Below are 18,460 nucleotides of genomic sequence, written 5' to 3' on the forward strand. Positions count from 1 at the left end.
TTTAAATTGAAGATCACTTTATTTACTATTAGTACTTACTGCTATTGTAATACCTACAGAAATAAATCAGAATAGCCTACAGTGGTTTTAAATATTAAAGAAGGTGGTTTACAGTACAAGATTTTTACACTGAGCCAGTTTTACACCTAGCTTTTAGGGTGAAGGAGATGATAGCACAAGAAAAATCTCTGTGAACTGATTAGTAGCCAGGTGTTGATCCTTATTTAAGCCACATGGCCATTTCATAGAGCAGAGACTGTCCTCATCTGGTGTGTCTCCTCTGCACTGCAATACAACAGCAGTGCTTAAATTACAGAGAAAGCAGGAGAATTTGCTACTGAGAGGAGAGGATGTGAGACTCATGACTTTTAAGGTGGGTCCCTGCAAGTTACCTCCTTTCTGAATCCAGAGGCTGAGCATCACTGAGAGATCAGAAGGAACAAACACCTACTCGCTAAGAACAAAAGGTTGATCCTGGGAATCAGAGCAGGCAACTCTGCTTGTGTGCTGCTTGCCACAACTACCTAATCCCTTAATTGCAATGGGCATCAGCCGTAACTCATCCCCATAGCTAATGCTGCTGTACTGAGCACCTGCCACGAAAATCCAGCCCAGTGGAGGCAAGGCTCCTCTCCAGCTAGAGAGAGGCAGGTTTAGCATGGACAGAGCTTGCAGCAAATCCCAAGGGATGCATGGCATGTATCTGCATTGCCTGTGGAGGCAAGCTAAACGCTCTGCGAGAAACAGGAGCGCTCTGCTGCTAGTCTGCTCCAGCAAGAGGAACCAGTGTCGACAGAAACCTTTTTGGGGTCACCTCGTTTGCGATGGCACTGGCTCTGCCGCAGAACTCTGCCCACAGGGAAGCCATGCATGGGGCAGATGGCTATTTGGGAAAATATACAAGCTGCTTTTGGCTTGTGCTTGGCATAACCTAGATGAGATCAGCCAGGAAAGTGTTTTCCCTTGGACAACCTGGTGGAGAGTAGCCGTGTGTCAGGTGTGCTCTGGTGGTATGGCAGCTTGCTCCTTCCTGACCACCCACCCATTCCCATTGGAGTTTGGCCAATGTTTCACTAATGTTTGGCCATTTCATGCCAGCAAAATGAACTGTAGCCCCTGACCCTAATTCCTAACCTAACTCTAAACCAGCAGGGCTTTTTTCCCTGACCCTTTCCATCCTCCAGACCTGTTCCCTGTGCAGCTGGAAGTGAAGGAGTTAACCATTCCAGGCTTTCTCATTTGTTTTATCCAGAAAATTGAAACATGTACTAAAATGCACCAATTTTCTCAAAGTCAACACCTGATTTACTGCTTCACCTGGAAACTTGTTCACTTTGCTGGCTCCCAACTGCAGCTGCTGCTATTTTGTAGTGGATTCAGTGGGATGTTACTAATCTGAAGGAACTGCGTGGAACTTATCCAGGTGAAAGGGGCATTTATTTCCTTTAAAACCAGGTATTCTTTCCCCTCCTAAAACATCCGAGCCTTTTGGGAGCTGCTTTTATAACTAATGAAATTACTGCTGTAGGTTCTTTTTTTTTTTTTTAAAATCTGATGAGCATGCCCTAGAAACGCAGCTGTTTTGATTGAAGAGTGCTCTTATCTCCTTGTACCTTCAGGGTGCTTGCTCCAGCACAGCTACTTTATTAAGTGTGGCTTGCCATGTGCCATAACCACGTTTGTTGTTTTTTTCTTTCTGAGTAATTGTGTCATTGCAGAACTTGCCTGTTTGCCTTTCCACTGCAAACCGTCCACTTGGCTTTGGCGAATGCTCACTAGTGCTGGGAGTTTTGCTGCTGCTGAGTGATTTTCCAGCAGCCCGGCTGGGACCTGCCTCCTCTCGCCAGTGCTCTGCCTGGTGGAGGATGATCTGGTGCTTCGCACATGGAGCTTGTCTCACCGCTGCGTTTTTCTCACCCTTTTACTCCTGCCACAGCTGCGCAGTGCCGGTGGGCTCGGGGGGGGGGGGCTGTGTGGCTGCAGGGGTGAGCACTGGCATGGGCTCTCCCTGATGATGCTTCTCCTAAGGTCTTCCCTTGCCCCACCAGTCATGTCTATCACTTGCCCACGCAGAGGGAACAGTGGCTGGGAAGCACCTGCTTGTGGGGGCTTGTGGGGAGACCTGTTCCTTCCTCTGCTTCTCACCCAGCAGAACTGGTGCTGGAATCACTCGTACTTTATAAATACTTTCACTGCAATTAAAAACATCATACACAGGGACCCACTGCTTCAGTTGCCCTGTTTATACATGCACAGCACTTCACATGCTCATTATTTCCTCCAGCATGTGAATACCTAACAAAACCACAGACCCAACCCTACGTTATTCACTTGGAAAGTGTGATATAGGCTTAGCATGCGAACCAGATCATTTGAGATGGACTTCCAAAGAGCTGCTGTCAAATGACTGAAAGGAAGAGATTTGTCCTACACGTTAGCCCAAGGGGTTGGTGTTTTTGCAAGCTGTTGTATTTGCAGGGGGAAAAAAGAATGCAACCTGCAAGAAACTAATACTGGAAACCACTCAATTGGATGCACTGCAACTATTTTAATGAAAGAAAGCGGCAGCACCTGAAAAGCTGGAGCTTTGAGTTCATTTCTATTTCACGAGAGGATCCAATGTAAAATGATGGCTTTGTGAATATCAGGATAGGCTCCAGAAGCCTTAGGCCATGCTGGGCAGGGAGCGGTCCCATGTTAGGGCAGATGGCCCCGGGACAGCTGGTAGCTCTGAGAGAGACAGGGCACCTCTCGACTTAAGCACAGTCCCCTCCATAAGGGGTGGCTCGGCCCCGCTCCAGCTCTGCGGTGTCTCCTGACCCAGCGCAGAAGCTGGGGGTCTCATAGCAACCTCAGCTGCCTTCACAAAGCACCGGTTCAGAGAGACATTGCTCTTAGGCCTCCCTTCAAATAAAGAAAATATGCTCAGAGTATGTAATATTTGAGACTGAAGGAGTGGATACCCTATTCATAGTGGTCTTTGAGCAGAGGGGCGGCAGCAGCAGATGTCTGACCAAGACAGAAGGGGACACCAGCCCAGTAGAGAGCTCCAGGGGGCTCCTGGGGGCACTTAGAAATACTTCTAAGTATTCAGAAGACAATAATGAATTAACACGGTCTCTTTGCAACACACGTCAGATTAATCTAATTTTCTTCTTTAATACAGCGCCTGGCATGGTGGATAAAGGAGCAGCAGCAGATGGGATGCGTCTTCAGTAAACAGTTTGTTTGACACTATCCCACGCTGTATTCTCATATGCAAAACACAGTCAGTGTGGGCTGACGTTAATCGGTATGAGGTAGGTGCAAAACTTGCTTGGCAAGAAAGATAGTTTTACAAGAGCCCCCTTGGGCTTAGTTTTATTTGATATTTTCATTCACAGTTTGAATGATGAAATAAAAGGTAGCTTGTAAAGGCTGCAGATGCTGCCAGAGGACTCCAGGCATCCTCAAGGACAGCACTAAAATCCAAAATGAGTATGAGAAGCTGGAGAATGGATCCCAAAATCAAGAAACTAAAATGGAAAATTAATCCAGTGCAAACTGCTACTTACAGGGAGGAAAACTGAGCTGCATATGTGCAAACAGGAGCATAAAGGCAAGGCAGAAGCTCTGCAGAAGAGGCTGTGGAGCCCAAATGCATCCCAGACTGGCCCTGGCACTGCAGGTGACGCTGGTGTGGATGATGATAACATCTCACCTGGGCTGCTGGGGGAATCTCTTTTCTGCGACCCCCCAGACCTCAGCAGGAGCATCCTCTGCAGCTGAGCTGCACGTCCAAGCATGACATAAGTATATGGACAAACTAACTCGTCATGCTATGAAGTCCTATTACAGGCTAGTTGCAGATGTACTGGAATTGTCATTTAGACTTTTAAGAACATTAGACAAATCCCCAGTTATCCCAGGTTGCTGGAGCAGCTGGGCAATGTGATCGCTTAGGTTACTGCAGCCTTATTGTGCCATGATGCTGCCACTGGTCCGTCTCTTCGGGAGTCCTTTTTCTTACAATTTGCTTATGCCAAATGTCATTGTAAAGATTAGGACAGGAAAAGAGAATGAAATGGAAAATTTTTTTTGTTGTTGTTGTTGGTAGGCTTACTGCTTGCATTTTGTGGGCTGCTCTGGTCTCTTTTCTCTCTCTGCCATCTCCAGAAAGGCTACATTAGACCTGGGAAGGGGTTGAAGAAGGACAAGAAGGAAGGCTAAAAGGTACAGCAGCACTTCTGTGCAAGGAACAATGACAGAGATCCGAGCTGTTCAGGTAGAAAGCGACAACCCAAGTGCTCTAGGATGGAGCACTTCCTCTTTGACCTGGAGAAGGTGATTGAGAAACGATTGCTCACTGCCTCGCGTGGTGCAGGCGGCAAAGGCGTTCATCGCAGGGGACAGGAATGAAGCTGAAGATGAGTAAGAACTTTTTCTTGCTGCTTGTGACCAAATCAGGCAACCCACTGTGTACCAGAAGTTTATGTGGGTTCAAAACACAACAGGACACGTTGCTGGAGGAAAGAATGGGCTGCTGGAGACAAACACAACCCCTTCTGCTGGGGCGCCCTGAGCTGCAGCATGCTGGGGGCTGCGGACCCTGCTGGGGCCACCTCGCCATGTCATGTGTGGCTGGCTGATAATCCTCTTTTCCTAAACTTCTGCTGTTGGCCATTACTGGAGACAGGATCACGGGATGGTCTGTGAATAATTATTTGAATAATAAATAAGCCTCAGCTTATTTATGCTTTTCCACAGTAAAGTGAACTAATACTGGAGAACAAACTCAAGTATTAGTGTTACACCAAAAAATGAACTTGTACAATAAAATTTAGAACAGTTTCCCTTTGGGCTAATTGCTTGGGTTTGTTTAATGGCATGTTTTGGCAGAGCTGTTTGCAAATCAAAGATCCTGTCTTTGATTTTGCCCCTAAATCATGACAGTAACCAGACTCTCTCCCCTGACCTCACATACTCCCAGTTTATAGCCTAATGTTTAGAAACATTTACGGAAAAGCTGGCCAGACGATACTGAGAAATACTTGTATTTCCAGAAAGCTGGCAGACATGCGCAGGTCACTGTTGTGCCTTGTGAGATGCGTGAACAAAGACTTGCACAACAGCCTGAAAAGTACAGAGTGAGCAAGACCATGACTTGGCCTCATTTGGCTTGAGAAAGCCAAGAATGTCCAAAAAGTTCCTTCTCTTTGCAGGCTTTCATGGGCTGGGCTGGCTGCCTCACACCCTGCTAGCTCCTCTCCAACCTGCTCTTCTAAACCCAGTGCTCTCCTGGCGCTCCGCTTTGCTCCAGGTTAGTGGAGGGTGTTTTTCTTCCATGGACTGTTTCCCAGGTGTGAGAAATGCCGTGGGTTTGGACTGAAAAGCAATGCATGCCGTGGTACCCTGTGCCAGCAAAGGGCACTGGAGGTGTGTGTGTGTCTTTCCATCTATCCATCCATCCATCCATCCATCCATCCATTTACCCGAAGCAAACTCCCCATGAGATACCACCCAGGGCTGGGAGCACCCCGCAGGGAGCAGTGCTGGCGGCTGATGCTTTACAGCCTCTGCTTCTTCGGCAAGAGTGACGGGTACATCTATGTCCCTCCTGCTACTTTCTAAACCCCAGGAAATGCCATCTGGACCCTGAGCATCTGTACTGCACTTAAAATAAACCACCAAAAGAATACAAGTTCAAAAAAGATTTCTTAATTTATTGTAAATTCTTTCATCTGTGCTGCAATTCCAGTGTTCTGCACATTAATAAATATACATTTGTTAAAAAAACAAACAACCTCCAGTGCCTAATCTGCCATAAAGCTTTTAAAAAGTCATAAAAATAGGTTTTAATTTTTTTGCCATTAATACAACTGACCCTCATTTACTGCAACAATTCTGATCAAAATAAAAACTACCTACATCTCACTGGGACAAAATATACATACACAGATGTAAAAACAACTAGTGTGGGTTATACACAATGCCTGAGCACACAGCCAAGTGCCAGACCCTCAAAACATTCAAAACTTTTTGCAGTCAGAAAATGTCACACAGTATGTTGCATAATTTTTAAAGGAACAGCAATCTTCCTCCCTCTCCGCTTCCAAAGGCCTCCTTGATACATTTGAAAATGCATAGGAATATAATGAAACCAAGATTACATATTATTTCATTTTTTCCTCAACTCCTGCATTTTATTTAGCTTGATTTTCTGTTTTTTTTCCCTTTCAACACACACAGTTACACAAATGAAAGCCAAAAAAGGGCTGCTACAGTGAGCGGGGAGCTCCTGAAAGCCTTGGCAGCAGAGAGCAGGTCATGGCCACACCATTGCTGCCCTTTGAGTTGCGTATTCCCACCACGGGGGGCTGCCAGCAGAGCTCTGCCCCATGCTGTTGGATGCAAACTTTTTCACATCTTCTTTTTCCTGTTCCTGTAAACACTGCAGGAAGGTGAAGACAGTGGAGAGGCCACGCTTAACTTTCCTATACTTGTGAAACCAGCATATTTTGTGGGAAACACGAAACTTTAAGCCATCCATGTGCTTTTTGAAACACTGAGAAGGCCAGGGCTTTGTCAAAGAGCTGGGCAGTGAAACCTGGACATCCTTACAGACTCATATTTCTGCTTTGATTAGCAACGTGCTGACTCCAGTGGGAAAGAAATTAACAGCAAAATAAAATACTGCACCTGAGGCACAACTTGCCCCACAGGAGGAGGGCCCTCTTCTTGGGACACGCAGAGCGCTGTTTTGTCGCAGAGCCAGACCAAAGTCAAAACCTATCATGCAATGACACCACTTGTTTTCTTGTTCTTGGTAGGGGAAATATTTATTTGACTTCTTCCAGGCAAGGACTGTGTTGAAATCTTAGATAAAGATAAGACTTATTTTTAGTCCTGAAGTTCAGTTGCTGAACATTTCAATGCACTTGGGAGAAGACGTCAAAACACCAAGAAATGAAAAATCAAACCATTTGTGGGTTTTAGAAGAGGTTACGAAAAAAACATACTCTGTCCTTAAAGTGTTCCAAAATCTGTCAACAAAACTTATAAATTAGTCATAGATTTTGATGTAATCTTTACTGTATTACTTTGAAAACTGCATTGCATCTTAAGGTGGCTTCCATGCAAACCTCAGTTACTCTATCAAATGCCAAATTCAAGTAAAATTGTGCAATGTTCATATAAAAAATATCAAAACCTCTTTTAATTGATTTCCTATTATCAAATTAAGAAGATCAGTATAAATGTAAAATATACAAAGGAAATTTTTCTTTAGCAACACCATACAAAATATATAAAAGTATCTACACTTTTTATATATATATATAAAGGATTTTTTTTTTTTCTTAAGACGACATGTCCATAGAGGGGTGGACAGAGATGCTGGCATAGAAACGAAAGGACACTTGTTGGGATATTCCTCCCTAGAGCCCAGCAAGCTGAAGGGTTCACACTGTAGCCGGACAAAACTCCACAAGAGGCGTCTCCTGGTGCTTGTCTTAAGGCTGACAGATTGACTTACTGTACGTCCACTGCAATAATAATGTGTTTTTCCTTGATTCTCCCCAGTAATAAACAACCCTTGTAGCACTGTCCGCACTGCGAGCAGGTATCTGGCCCCCACAGTGCATCCCTGTGGCCATTTCCATGCGTTTTGGCATGGGTTCATGCCGCCCGGAGAGTACCACACAGCAGCCTTATAGCAGGTGCATCTGGGCACTGTGTCTCCGCCGCAAGCGGTCAGGAGTCTGCCATAACGTGAAACCATGTGGGAATCAATGCCCACCTTGTCCTCCTCGCTATGCGGCCACTCTGACGAAGTCCGAGGTGACCCCGCGGCAAGGAGTCCAGAACCACGCAGCAGCGATCACAGTTTCCTGATGGTTCAAATTGAAGTTTCGTTACTGCCTCTGTTAGTGAGAAGAAGTAAGCATGCAGGCTTAGGGTTAAACAGGCACAGGCAAACCACTCCACCCGAAACCACCTAATCCCTTCTAGTAAGGGCTCATGCTCCGTGAATTTACCACGCCTTGCCAATACAACGCTTGCAAGGGGGATGCTGCCCTGGAGGGCAAGACCAGCTGGGTGAAACACTTCCAGGTAGTACACAAGATGCACTCTTTAGAGGAAGCTCTACAGAGGGCTTGTATTTGGCGAATGCTTAGGTGAAGATGCAAGGTTCACACGCAAAATCTTACAAGTTGTTAGAAACCTGGTATTTCAGACATTCATGTGATCTGCTGTCCAACAGCAGCATTTTACATTATGCAAAAGGTGTGGAGATAAAACAGTTGCTTAGTACAAACTGGCTAGTTATTCTCCAGTAATAACTATTACTTGGTAGTGGCAAGTAGTTATCACTTGTTAAAAACATCTCTGTTTCCTGGCTAACCAGGATATATTTCATCTCCTGGTAACCCAAAGAAGCACTTTTATAGTGAGCTGGGAATGGTCTGTGCACCCAGACAACATGGTGTCTAAAGCACAATGGGACAATGTCAATGTTAAAGCTGGGTGAGAAATTTTCTCTTGGTTTGGAGAAAGAACGATACTATTATTTGTGTTAATAAAAAATGAGTCTATATGCATAAGTTGTTTGCGCAGACTTTACATATGGCTATTTTCCTCATTTTAAGTGCAAGAATTGATGTGAGAAGTAACAAGGTTTCTGAGAATACCCTTTGGCTGAGAGCTTGCTCAGCCTTTTGTTAATGTTTAATTTAGTTTACAATGGCAAATACGCACACTGATCGCCAGGCAGTGGGTGGGAATTTTGCACCTGGTAATTTAGGGTTAGTAGCTTGACACGGAACTTTCTCTACAGCCTTTGGATCTCCTGCCCCAGCAATGGTTTTCCTCTGCCCAGTGGACACCCATGCCATGCTCCCCTCAGCCTAGCTCCTTTCCCCAGCAAAACACTGGACTTCCTCAGGGGTCCTCTTTGCTGGGGTCTTGCCCCCACCCACCCTGCTCCCTGCTGGCTGCCAGACACCCACAACAGCTCTTGCTGGTCTTACTGGACATGCATCAAGAAGTGCTGCTCCATGCTTACCCTCTGCTTCTCCTCCTCCTTCCGTACCTGCTACTGGCCACATTAACTGCACCCCATTAGTGTTAGGTCCCTAATGGCCCCAAACACTCTCCCTGATGTGAAAAGGGAGGACAGGTGAAAACCAGGGGAAAACAAATGTTCCCATGGTCCAAGGGGGGTGAAGGTGAGGGGCTGAGCGCACAGAAGCAGGAGCAGGGGGTAGTCTCAAGCAGAGCATCTCTGAGGGCATGCATGGCTCTCAGGACCATAGGTGGGCATTGGTAAACCATCCCAGATGCCTGGCAGCACGAGGGAGTGGAAAAAGCCCATCCTTGTTCTGGTGATGTGTGTAGCCAAGGGCTGGGGAAGGCGATGACCTCGGCAGCTCACCAGGCAGGGAAGGGATAGATAATTCATGTGGATGTGGGAGCCCAGTTTGCTGTGACCAGGGGGCACCATGCCAAGCGCAGCAAGTCCCATGGCAAGATGACGAGGCAGAGCTAGGTTGCTCTAGTCCACAGAGTGCCAGTAACACATCAGCTTGCCAAGTTGGAGGTTGGCAGGGTGACTGGTAACAGGTGTCTGTCACGGCACCTTGCCCATGATACCTATTTTGGCCTTCTCCATCAGGGAAACACTGTGGCTTGGGGACACGGTATGGACAAGCCGTCAGGACAGTCACTGGTGCAGGACTCTGGTCCAGTCACCAGGTGAAATCCTTGCTTACGTGGAAGTTTGGGACTGGAAAGTGGAGGGAGAGACAGAGTCATGTGAGGTCTACCAGGGCATCCCAGTGTGGAACTTACTCTGAGTCTGAGGTGTCAGCATGTCCTGTTCCCACTTGGACGTTCATGGCCATGCCGTTGAGCTGGTCTCGAGACTGCTCCCTCCGAGCATTTTTTACTGTCACACCCGAGTCCGAGGGAGAGCGGACCCCATCATTTGTCCCCAGGGAAGTACTCCTGGATGAGATCGTGGTCTGATTGTAATCCGATAGCTTTTCCCGCAGTCGATTCTTCATATTCTTATCCACCAGCGGGGGAGGGTAGGTGACTTTATTTTTTAAGATGCCTGTTAGGGAAAAGAGGGAATAATGAGAATTTTGAAACGTATCAGTAATTTCCTTTATCAAGCTGAACACATCCAAGAAGCGACATTTTATATTTCTTAATCAGACTTCTAGTTTGTCACTTTATTTCGAAACCAAAAGATTAGACTTCAGCAACTACCTGCTAACTTCCTATGGTATATCTGGTTACACAGGTTGGAGCCATTTGGAAAGTGTTCTTCCCTGATAGAGCTACCATATGAACTAATTAATGCTCATTAACCCCCCAGCCTTCCAGTCCAGCTGTGAGGCAAGGTTGGCTGCACTACCTTTCCTCTGCTCTGGCTGCTGGTTATTCTGGTGGGACAGAGGTCTGTTCTCCTTCTGCTGCCCTTCGTTCTCCTTGTCCTGTGGTGCTTCGTTGCTGTGGTTCACCTGGTTTTCCCTGTGAAGCTCTACGTTGACCTTGGTCTCGACTTTGAGTTTCTGTTTCCCGCTCGGGTCCTCACTGTCGCTGGCCGTTACGCATTCTGTGGGCCAATAGGGTTTCACATGATTGGGAAGGGTATCAACTGCAATGCAAAAAAACACTAGCTCGAAAACCACTTTTGGTATGTTTTCTTAACCACTGCCCAGCCAGCCCTGTTCCCTGTGGCTGGGGAGGAGTTGTGTGTCAAACCAGAGCAAATGTTCAGATGATCCTTGCTGGACTGCATTGCCCTCAGGGTGCAGTGAGCCCCCCAAAACACACCTGGTAGGATGGCAGGGTGTCCAAACCCTTCCCTGAGCAAGGTCACTGGCTCTACTACAGAGAAGCGTGAGGCAAACCTGCCCTCTCAACTCTCCAGGGCCAGCGATCCCACCGGCTCCTTGGGGAGGTTGGCTTCTTAAGGGTGAGGGCACCCAAGGCACCTTATGCTGTGCCTATGCAGAGCACCAGCACACAGCCTGGACGTTTGTCAGTCAAAGCTGACTATCTTTAGGACAAGATGAACTATGCCTAGAAATGCCTGCACCCTGGCACACAGTATTGATATTAATGGCCAGTGATCTCCAGCTCTTTAGGTCCAGGATCTACCTGACACCACTAAATCTACATGCCTGTATTGCATAAGGAGAGACAGGTATTTCTTCCCCCTGCCCTCAAAACAACCATCTTCTCCCTCCTCTTCTTGTTCCTTCATATGAGACTTTGCTGGCGGGGCAGCACCATTGCCAATTGCTGTTGGGACCTGCCTGCAAAGCGCACTCTCTGCCTGAGCACCATAAGTTGCAGATTTGCTGAAGCATCCTTTTACTTGTGCTCAGCCACCCCCGTGAACAAGCCTTTGGAAGGAAGAAAGGTCTCTAAGCTGGGGACAACAAGGATCTCTGCAGAAGCAAGGCACAGTGGTAGGGATGCTGTCTCAGCTGTATGGTAGACTGGCAAATTTGTCCCATCTACTCTAAAGCTATTTTATAGAAGGGAATAAATCCACTGCTCTCCCCTCACACTGGTAGTACCTTTGGGTGTGCTGTGGATTGGGCCACGTTCATTATTTTTGGAAGTAGAAGTGTTCCACTTTTTCTCCGTCTCGAGCCCATCTTCCTCACTGTCCGATGAATGGGAGGAGGCATAAGAGCTGCTGTGTTCATCGAGGGACAGTTCACTGTCAGAGTCTGAATCGTGTTCTACAAATGCGGAAAGGGGAAACAAAGTGATGAGAGTGTGGACAGGAGTTGAACAAATCTGACAAATGCACAAGGGGAAAGAAAAGGCAGGCCTCTGGTTCAGGCCGTGCCAGGGATGAGCTCTTACATCCGTAAGTGTACATAGGATTAATTCACAAGGACTGCAGCATCCATCTAAGTAATTATGAGAAGCACAACTGCTCAGCTCAGCTAGTGGGCAGACCTTTTATGTGCATGGGAGGTGCAGAACAGAATGGGGACACTTTTTTCCCTATTCAATATGCAGAACAGTAACTCCATAGGATCTTAATCAACACAACACACAGGCAAACCAAGGTACCTAGAAATATCAAGAATCTGCAAATGCACTTAAAAAACTTAAAAACTGCTACAAGGCAACAAAATTTAACGTCAAGACCCAAATGAAAGGAAATCAGACACGAGACACTTCTGATTTTCTTGTACAAAACACACTGTAGTAAAGGAGGATATTGCCTCAAGGACTCAAACGTTAAAAGATGTCCAATTAAAAATCAAGAGCAATAGCACATAATTTGTGAGAATGAAAGGGGACACCAGAAACTGTCAACAGCTGTGACAGCTGTCAGATTAAAACTGAACCATCACAAGAAGTAGATACATGATATTTCCATTCCAGGATTCCCTAGTAAGGCAGCCATTGCATAGCTCATTATGCCAAGAGCATAACAAGAATGAGACACACCAAGTCAGACTAACTATTCTTCCTATTATGGAAGCCTTTGAAAAAAGTGCTGAGAAGGAGAAGGTGCACAACTGGGCCAAAACGTTTAGAAATAATTCTTACCATTGGATTTTGATGGATTCCTATGAAAAATGGAGGAATCTGCTTCAGTCTGACCAGCCCTTGCTTGACTTGAGGATCCACTGAGCTTATGAGCAGCCTCATCCCTTTGAGAACAAAAACAGAGGACAACTTTCTTTGTTACTTTACTGTTCTTAACAACAAGGCAGACATGCAGATGAGATTCTTTCAGGCAAATGCAAACAGCTGCAGTGGATACTAGCCAGCCTGTGCTTGACTGTCAATGTGGTCACTTTTACAACAAGACATAGGTGATCCTAATGTAGCTGTCTGCCTTCGGCCACATGAATCACACTCTGAAAAAGCCTGAAGTTAATACGCTAAATTGCACTCCTTGAGACACGTCTGAATTTTAACAGGCAAGCAGCACGGCCCATATAGTTAACATAAGTTATGTTAACCACTGCATTGTTGGAACTCCCCACTGAAGATGCATGCAAAAGAAAATGCATGAAAGAAAATGACAGTCACATAGAACAGAACTGTTAAGATATAAAACAAGTAGCATTTGAACCACAACATTTCTGTTTTCCACAAGAGCAATGAAAAGGGAAAGGCAAGCACCTGGAAGCCATGCACCTGCCACCTGATTACCTGAGAATATAAGCAAGGTAGCTATTGTGGCTCTTGGCTGACCTGACGGTGCTTTCTAGGGAGACAGTGGATTCCCCAATAGCTGTGCGATACATATTTGGCTCTTCTATATATGTGTTGTTACAGTTCAGAGATCGCTGAAGAAAAAGACACAAAGCAATAGTGAATGATCCTACCAAAAGCCCACACTACCCACAAATGTATTAAGTTATGAAGGAACCAAGTGGTTTTTGATGCTGAGGAAAAGAATTCTCTCCTCTCAAAAGTTTTAATTAAAATAGTAATCCAAAGTTTTGAGAGTAATCTTTGTACATCAGTAATCTTTGTACAAGTCACTGAAAGCGATCAGACAATTCTCTTAATTACAGACAAGCCACCTACAAGTTTATTTTAGGTAACTTCTGCCAGCAAAAGGATTTTTTTTTCCCAGTGTTTTTTCCTTACAGTTAATAATGTAGCTCTTGTTGCAGTGGAATCGTCTGGAAGAGGTTTCTTCCCAGTTAAAGCGTTCTTCAAGTGCTTCCTGACCTCTTTATTAAATACGCAGTGGAAGAAGAAAATGAACAGCCCCTGGATCATTTTAGAGAGAGGAAGAATAAATGTGAATGATGTATTACTGCCAAACTGCAAATACAGATATTAGAGAAGAGCCGTTTTGAAACAACTGCTGAATTCTAGTTCACAGACCATGATTTCAATAGCAATAACTATTTTCTGTCTTTGACTGAAATGGCATTGATTGATCTCCTCGGACTTCTTCATAATTTCATAAAAGGCCTGGGAAAATATACACAATGAAGTGTTCCTCCAGGGTTTACAGAGCAGAGCTTGTGGTTGGTTGCCACCCTCCCTTGTCATTTGGGAAGAAACTTTCTTCTCAAAATATCCAACAGGGACCTCAGTGTCCCACTGGAAGACATGGCAGGGAGTTTCAGGGTTCTACATGCACTAAGATTTTAGAGCTTTTACACTGACGATGAGACAAAATCAATAGCAGCACATAAAAAATACCATAGCCTTTAGTGAAAATCGCTGGAAATGGGGAACTTGTCTGGTAGGTGTCCTTAATACTGTTGTTGCTAAGAGAACTCTAGAAAGCCTTGTGAGACATGGAGGGATACTGGAGGCAGAGAGGTCCCAACTTTTGCCTCATACGTTCCTTGGTTCAGCAATACCTCCTGGTGGGAAAATCACTAAAATCCCCAGGGCTGGGCAGTTTTTGGCTACCAGGAACACACATTAACAGCTTTCACTGCAGGCAGGGGGCATGCACGTGTGTGCCGTCAGATGTATTTGCTCTGAGGGAATTCATGCAGCTGCCAAATTGTTATCAATTTTGGTTGGAGGTATAGTATATAGAAGCCAGTCACTCATGAAGTTGCAGCTGTACCAACATCACAAGATGCCTGCATTTCATGATTTCAGCCACAGCAATTGACTTAGAGTAACTTTAAACTTCAAGCTCACTTTCTAAACATTCAATCAAATGCAATCTTAGCTGGCATTAGCACTTTGGGATTATTCATTAATAAAATTCACATAAATGTCTCTTTAAAAATACAAGTTCAAAGAAGGCAATGACATGAAACGCCACATACCACTGTGCCTCTCTGGGCAAGTTTGGAGAATTCCAGCTGCTGAGTTTCCTCCCTCTCATCAGGTTTATATTTAATTTAATTTTGGTTTAGGTTTGTGGAAGCCTGGTTCTACAGCCTGAGCAGGTGTATTTATTTCAGAGCATACCAGTTGCAGTGGCAAAATAACCTTGCTCCAGGCTGGCCTATCTGGTGTGCTTCCAGGGCATGGACAGTCCTCTCCGGAGGAGACCCGACAGACTTCTTTGTTTGGCTGCAATTTGTGGCTGCTGTGCTGCAGCTGACAAGAGTGCCCTGCTAGCACTCGCTGTTTTAATACTGGAGGCACTTGCCATGACAGTTACTGTCATCCTTGGTCATATTCAAATTGTGACCAACATGAAGCTTCATGACTACTTCCATGCCAGGTCTCCTACAAATAACTGTTTTCTGCATCTTTAATCAACGAGTGTGCACACTAGGACAGGCAACCTACTAAAACCCTAATGCAATGAGTTGTATTTTAAAATCATTATTTGACTCATTTCTTTAAACAGCAACTTAATTTGTGAAAGCCTTGAACTTGGAGCCATCCACTCTGGGTGAAATAAAACAGTCTCATGATTGCGGTAGCAACAGAATGACTCTTAACAATGAGCACACAGAAGACAGTAACAAAGATTTTGTCTCCAGAATGATAGAGGTATAATTGCCTACTGTTATTTATCTGTCACAGGTTACAATAGTAGAGCACTTATCTTTAGAATGTCTAAAAGTGAGAGATGCAATTACTCAAAGTTATGGTTTTGGTGAAAAGAACCCTCTCTTTGAGAAAAGAAAGCAAAAATTGTACTTGACACCTCTCTTCTTCTGAAGTTAGATCATGTTTAGCAGGTTTTTGGAGGTCTGGGTTCAGCAGCATGCTCCCCAACGACTAGATGCCATCCAACTTACCTGCAGGCAGCTGAAAATGGCAAAGAGATAGTGAAACGTCATGACGTCGCTGTTCACTGCCATCAGCCCCAGCAGCCATGTGGCACTGATGAGCAGCAAGAGCAGGAATGCCGTTCGCAGCACAGAGCTGTAAAGCAAACACAGACAGGCGCTTGCAGTGGGACAGGATACAAGAGAACAGCCCAACTTCTCTGCACAGGCGGTGCTACGTGCCCAACAATTTGGCAACTGGAAAGGCCCTTTGGGAAAATTAGGGCAGTGTTCACCAGCTCCCAGTTCCCAAATCTCTCATTGCACTACTCAATGACTTAGCATATTCAGGTAAAAAAAAGGTGATTTCTTTTCAAGTTCATTTCCAAGGTTTTCTTCAAACAAACCAGGCTGTTTGCCAAGTCCATGCTGTTCAGCCTTGTTGACTCTGAGGAAGACATCTGGGCGGTAAAAGGCCACGTCCATCTCATTTCTGTTTGTCAAGTTCACTCTCACATTCCTTCTCAACATTACAGACCAAGGTTTTGTATTGAGGGCACTCAGGGGAATATTTGTTTGCTTAAAAACATTATTTCCACAGACACTTTCAAAAGATGGCCACAATTCTAGTGGCAAAAGTTTTGTATTATGAGTAAAATAGGTGCCATTAAGTAGCAATTATACTCCATTTATTTAGGGAGATTTAAAAAAGAAACAAAAAAATTACCCAACAGCTAGGGCTGAATAAATAGCCAGAAGTCATCTTTTGAAATCTCATACAGCTACCTATTTGAAAAAAGAAAAGGGCTGTCTTGCCACTAGCTAATCACATTTCAGTTCACAGGTAAATTCTGAGCTTTGGGCAAAACAGACGTTCATGGGAACAGGCTGCCACAGCAGCTCGGGAAGGCAGCAGGTTGCAGCTTGTGAGGCTTTCTGCTCGTCCTACCAGGAGCTGGCCCTCAGCACAGGAACCTCAACGGGTCTCTGCCATGACATGGCTGGTAACCCAGGCATTTGTGAGGGGAGACCTTTGTGAGCAATAGGTGAGCACAGGGAGACCCAGAATTACATCTACGTGGTCATACCACAGGCAGAGGTGAAGTGACAGTGTAGTAGGGAGTATGACGAAAGATCTGGAAGGACTGTAATGATACCATCCAGAGACCAGACCTTTCCCTCTCCCCTCACTTCTTGTGCCTACACTTGGTGGTGGTGCAGAGAACCGTGGTGGAGGTTTTACAGAGCCTCCAAGGGAACCCCAGGAACAGGCACTAGTGAAGCAGCTCCAGTTGCCTCTACCAATGCTAACTGTCTCCTCCAAATATCTTTTTTATTTTCTGTTCCAACACTTGCTTTTAGGCAATTCTGTTTCTTTCTTATTCCTGGCCAGAACTTTTTCTATAGGTTTTTGAACCCAAACTTACATGACTCCAGTCTTTTCAAATGAACGTTGCCTTCGTCTGCACGATGCTTTCATTGCTAGTATAAAGATGACAGTGTTTACCTGAAAGAGAAATTGAAATAACAGCACGGATTCTTTATATACATTTGTTAGAGCTCAGGTTTCAGTGAAAACGCAATTTTTATCCTAAAATGGTTCATGGTGCCAAGAATATTTTTCCTTCAATTTTCAGGTCTCGAAGTTATAAGATTCATCTCGTTTCAAGCCAACATAGTCAGGAACATCCTGGGACTTGATCTGGATGAACCCCAGTAAGATGGCCCTATGCGAAGAGGCTTGAGTGAAAGATAAAAACTCAAGAATGGCTGTCCTTGTACAGACCAGAGTCCACTCAGCCCAGCACCCTGTTTCAGCTGGGCCAAACCAGAATATAAGAATACAATAACAGAGAAAGCATATAGTGATAATTCCTCTGAATACTCCTCCAGACTCCACTGATTTCCACAGCTGGGATGTACTAGGTAGGGTGCTGCATTTGTATTTAATCTCTCATAGTGAGTATCAATGCAGAGAATTTGTCTGGTCATTCACTATACAAAACCGTGCAGAGCTTTACCACTGCCATCGTCCTGTTTCTGGGAGTTTCTAACTTAACTTGCTGTGGAGAAACAATGCAGCTTATCCTGTTTGTTCTGAATCTGCCGTCTCCTGCTACCACTTCTGTTGGAAAAGATACTGAGTGGTTGGCTCCACAGTCATTTTCCCCAGACCACCATGCTGTTATAGGCTCCTCCCTCCCCCCCTTCTCTGCAGCCTTCTTTTCTCTAGGCTGAAGGCTCCTAGTCCACTGAGCTGGTCCTCCAGCAGGGGTTTTCCCATATCTCTGATGACTCCTGACCACAGTCTACACTGCTTCCAGGTCTACTTCATACTTTGTGAGATGAGGAAACCAGAACTGCCCTTGGTATTCAAGATAGAGTCACACCACGAATATTTATCTCCTGGTGCTCTGTTACTGAGGGAAGCTTTAAGGGAGAAGTTAAACACCAGCCCATTCTTTAAAATTCCTCAAATTTGAATTATTTAATATTTCTTTAGGACTTCTGGATGCAGTGACTTGTTATGGCTCATTTTGTTGATTTGTTTAATAAGCTCGCCACCAACCAACCCTTCAAACATAGAACAAAGCAAATGGGAAAAAATAAATAGGTTTCTGGCCATACAACCATTGCTCCACAAGCAATCTTTGCACTGGCAAGCAGCCCTCTGATTTCTAGGAGCTTAGCTCATGTCTTATCTGTTTAAGCAAAAGAGGCAACCTCAAGTACATTGGCTTCAAATGTAAAGAATACAGTTGCTTTGCATTATGACTACTGTT

General features: G+C 45.1%; 1 protein-coding gene across 1 annotated transcript in view; it reads right to left on the bottom strand.

Moving 5' to 3' along the window:
• Nucleotides 1-5,685: 5,685 nt before the first annotated feature.
• The window catches only part of CELSR1 (cadherin EGF LAG seven-pass G-type receptor 1), a 177,953-nt gene continuing 165,178 nt past the window's right edge, over nucleotides 5,686-18,460 (bottom strand). The window contains exons 27-35 of the mRNA XM_049813922.1: nucleotides 17,105-17,184; nucleotides 15,708-15,834; nucleotides 13,624-13,749; nucleotides 13,180-13,316; nucleotides 12,568-12,671; nucleotides 11,574-11,741; nucleotides 10,400-10,642; nucleotides 9,829-10,093; nucleotides 5,686-7,901 (exon numbers count right to left, since the gene is read on the bottom strand). Of these exons, the coding sequence (XP_049669879.1) occupies nucleotides 7,877-7,901; nucleotides 9,829-10,093; nucleotides 10,400-10,642; nucleotides 11,574-11,741; nucleotides 12,568-12,671; nucleotides 13,180-13,316; nucleotides 13,624-13,749; nucleotides 15,708-15,834; nucleotides 17,105-17,184 (1,275 nt within the window). The 3' untranslated portion in view covers nucleotides 5,686-7,876. The remainder of the gene's footprint in view (nucleotides 7,902-9,828; nucleotides 10,094-10,399; nucleotides 10,643-11,573; nucleotides 11,742-12,567; nucleotides 12,672-13,179; nucleotides 13,317-13,623; nucleotides 13,750-15,707; nucleotides 15,835-17,104; nucleotides 17,185-18,460) is intronic.

This window comes from Accipiter gentilis, chromosome 11 (genome assembly GCF_929443795.1).
Source record: "Accipiter gentilis chromosome 11, bAccGen1.1, whole genome shotgun sequence".
NCBI lineage: Eukaryota > Metazoa > Chordata > Aves > Accipitriformes > Accipitridae > Astur > Astur gentilis.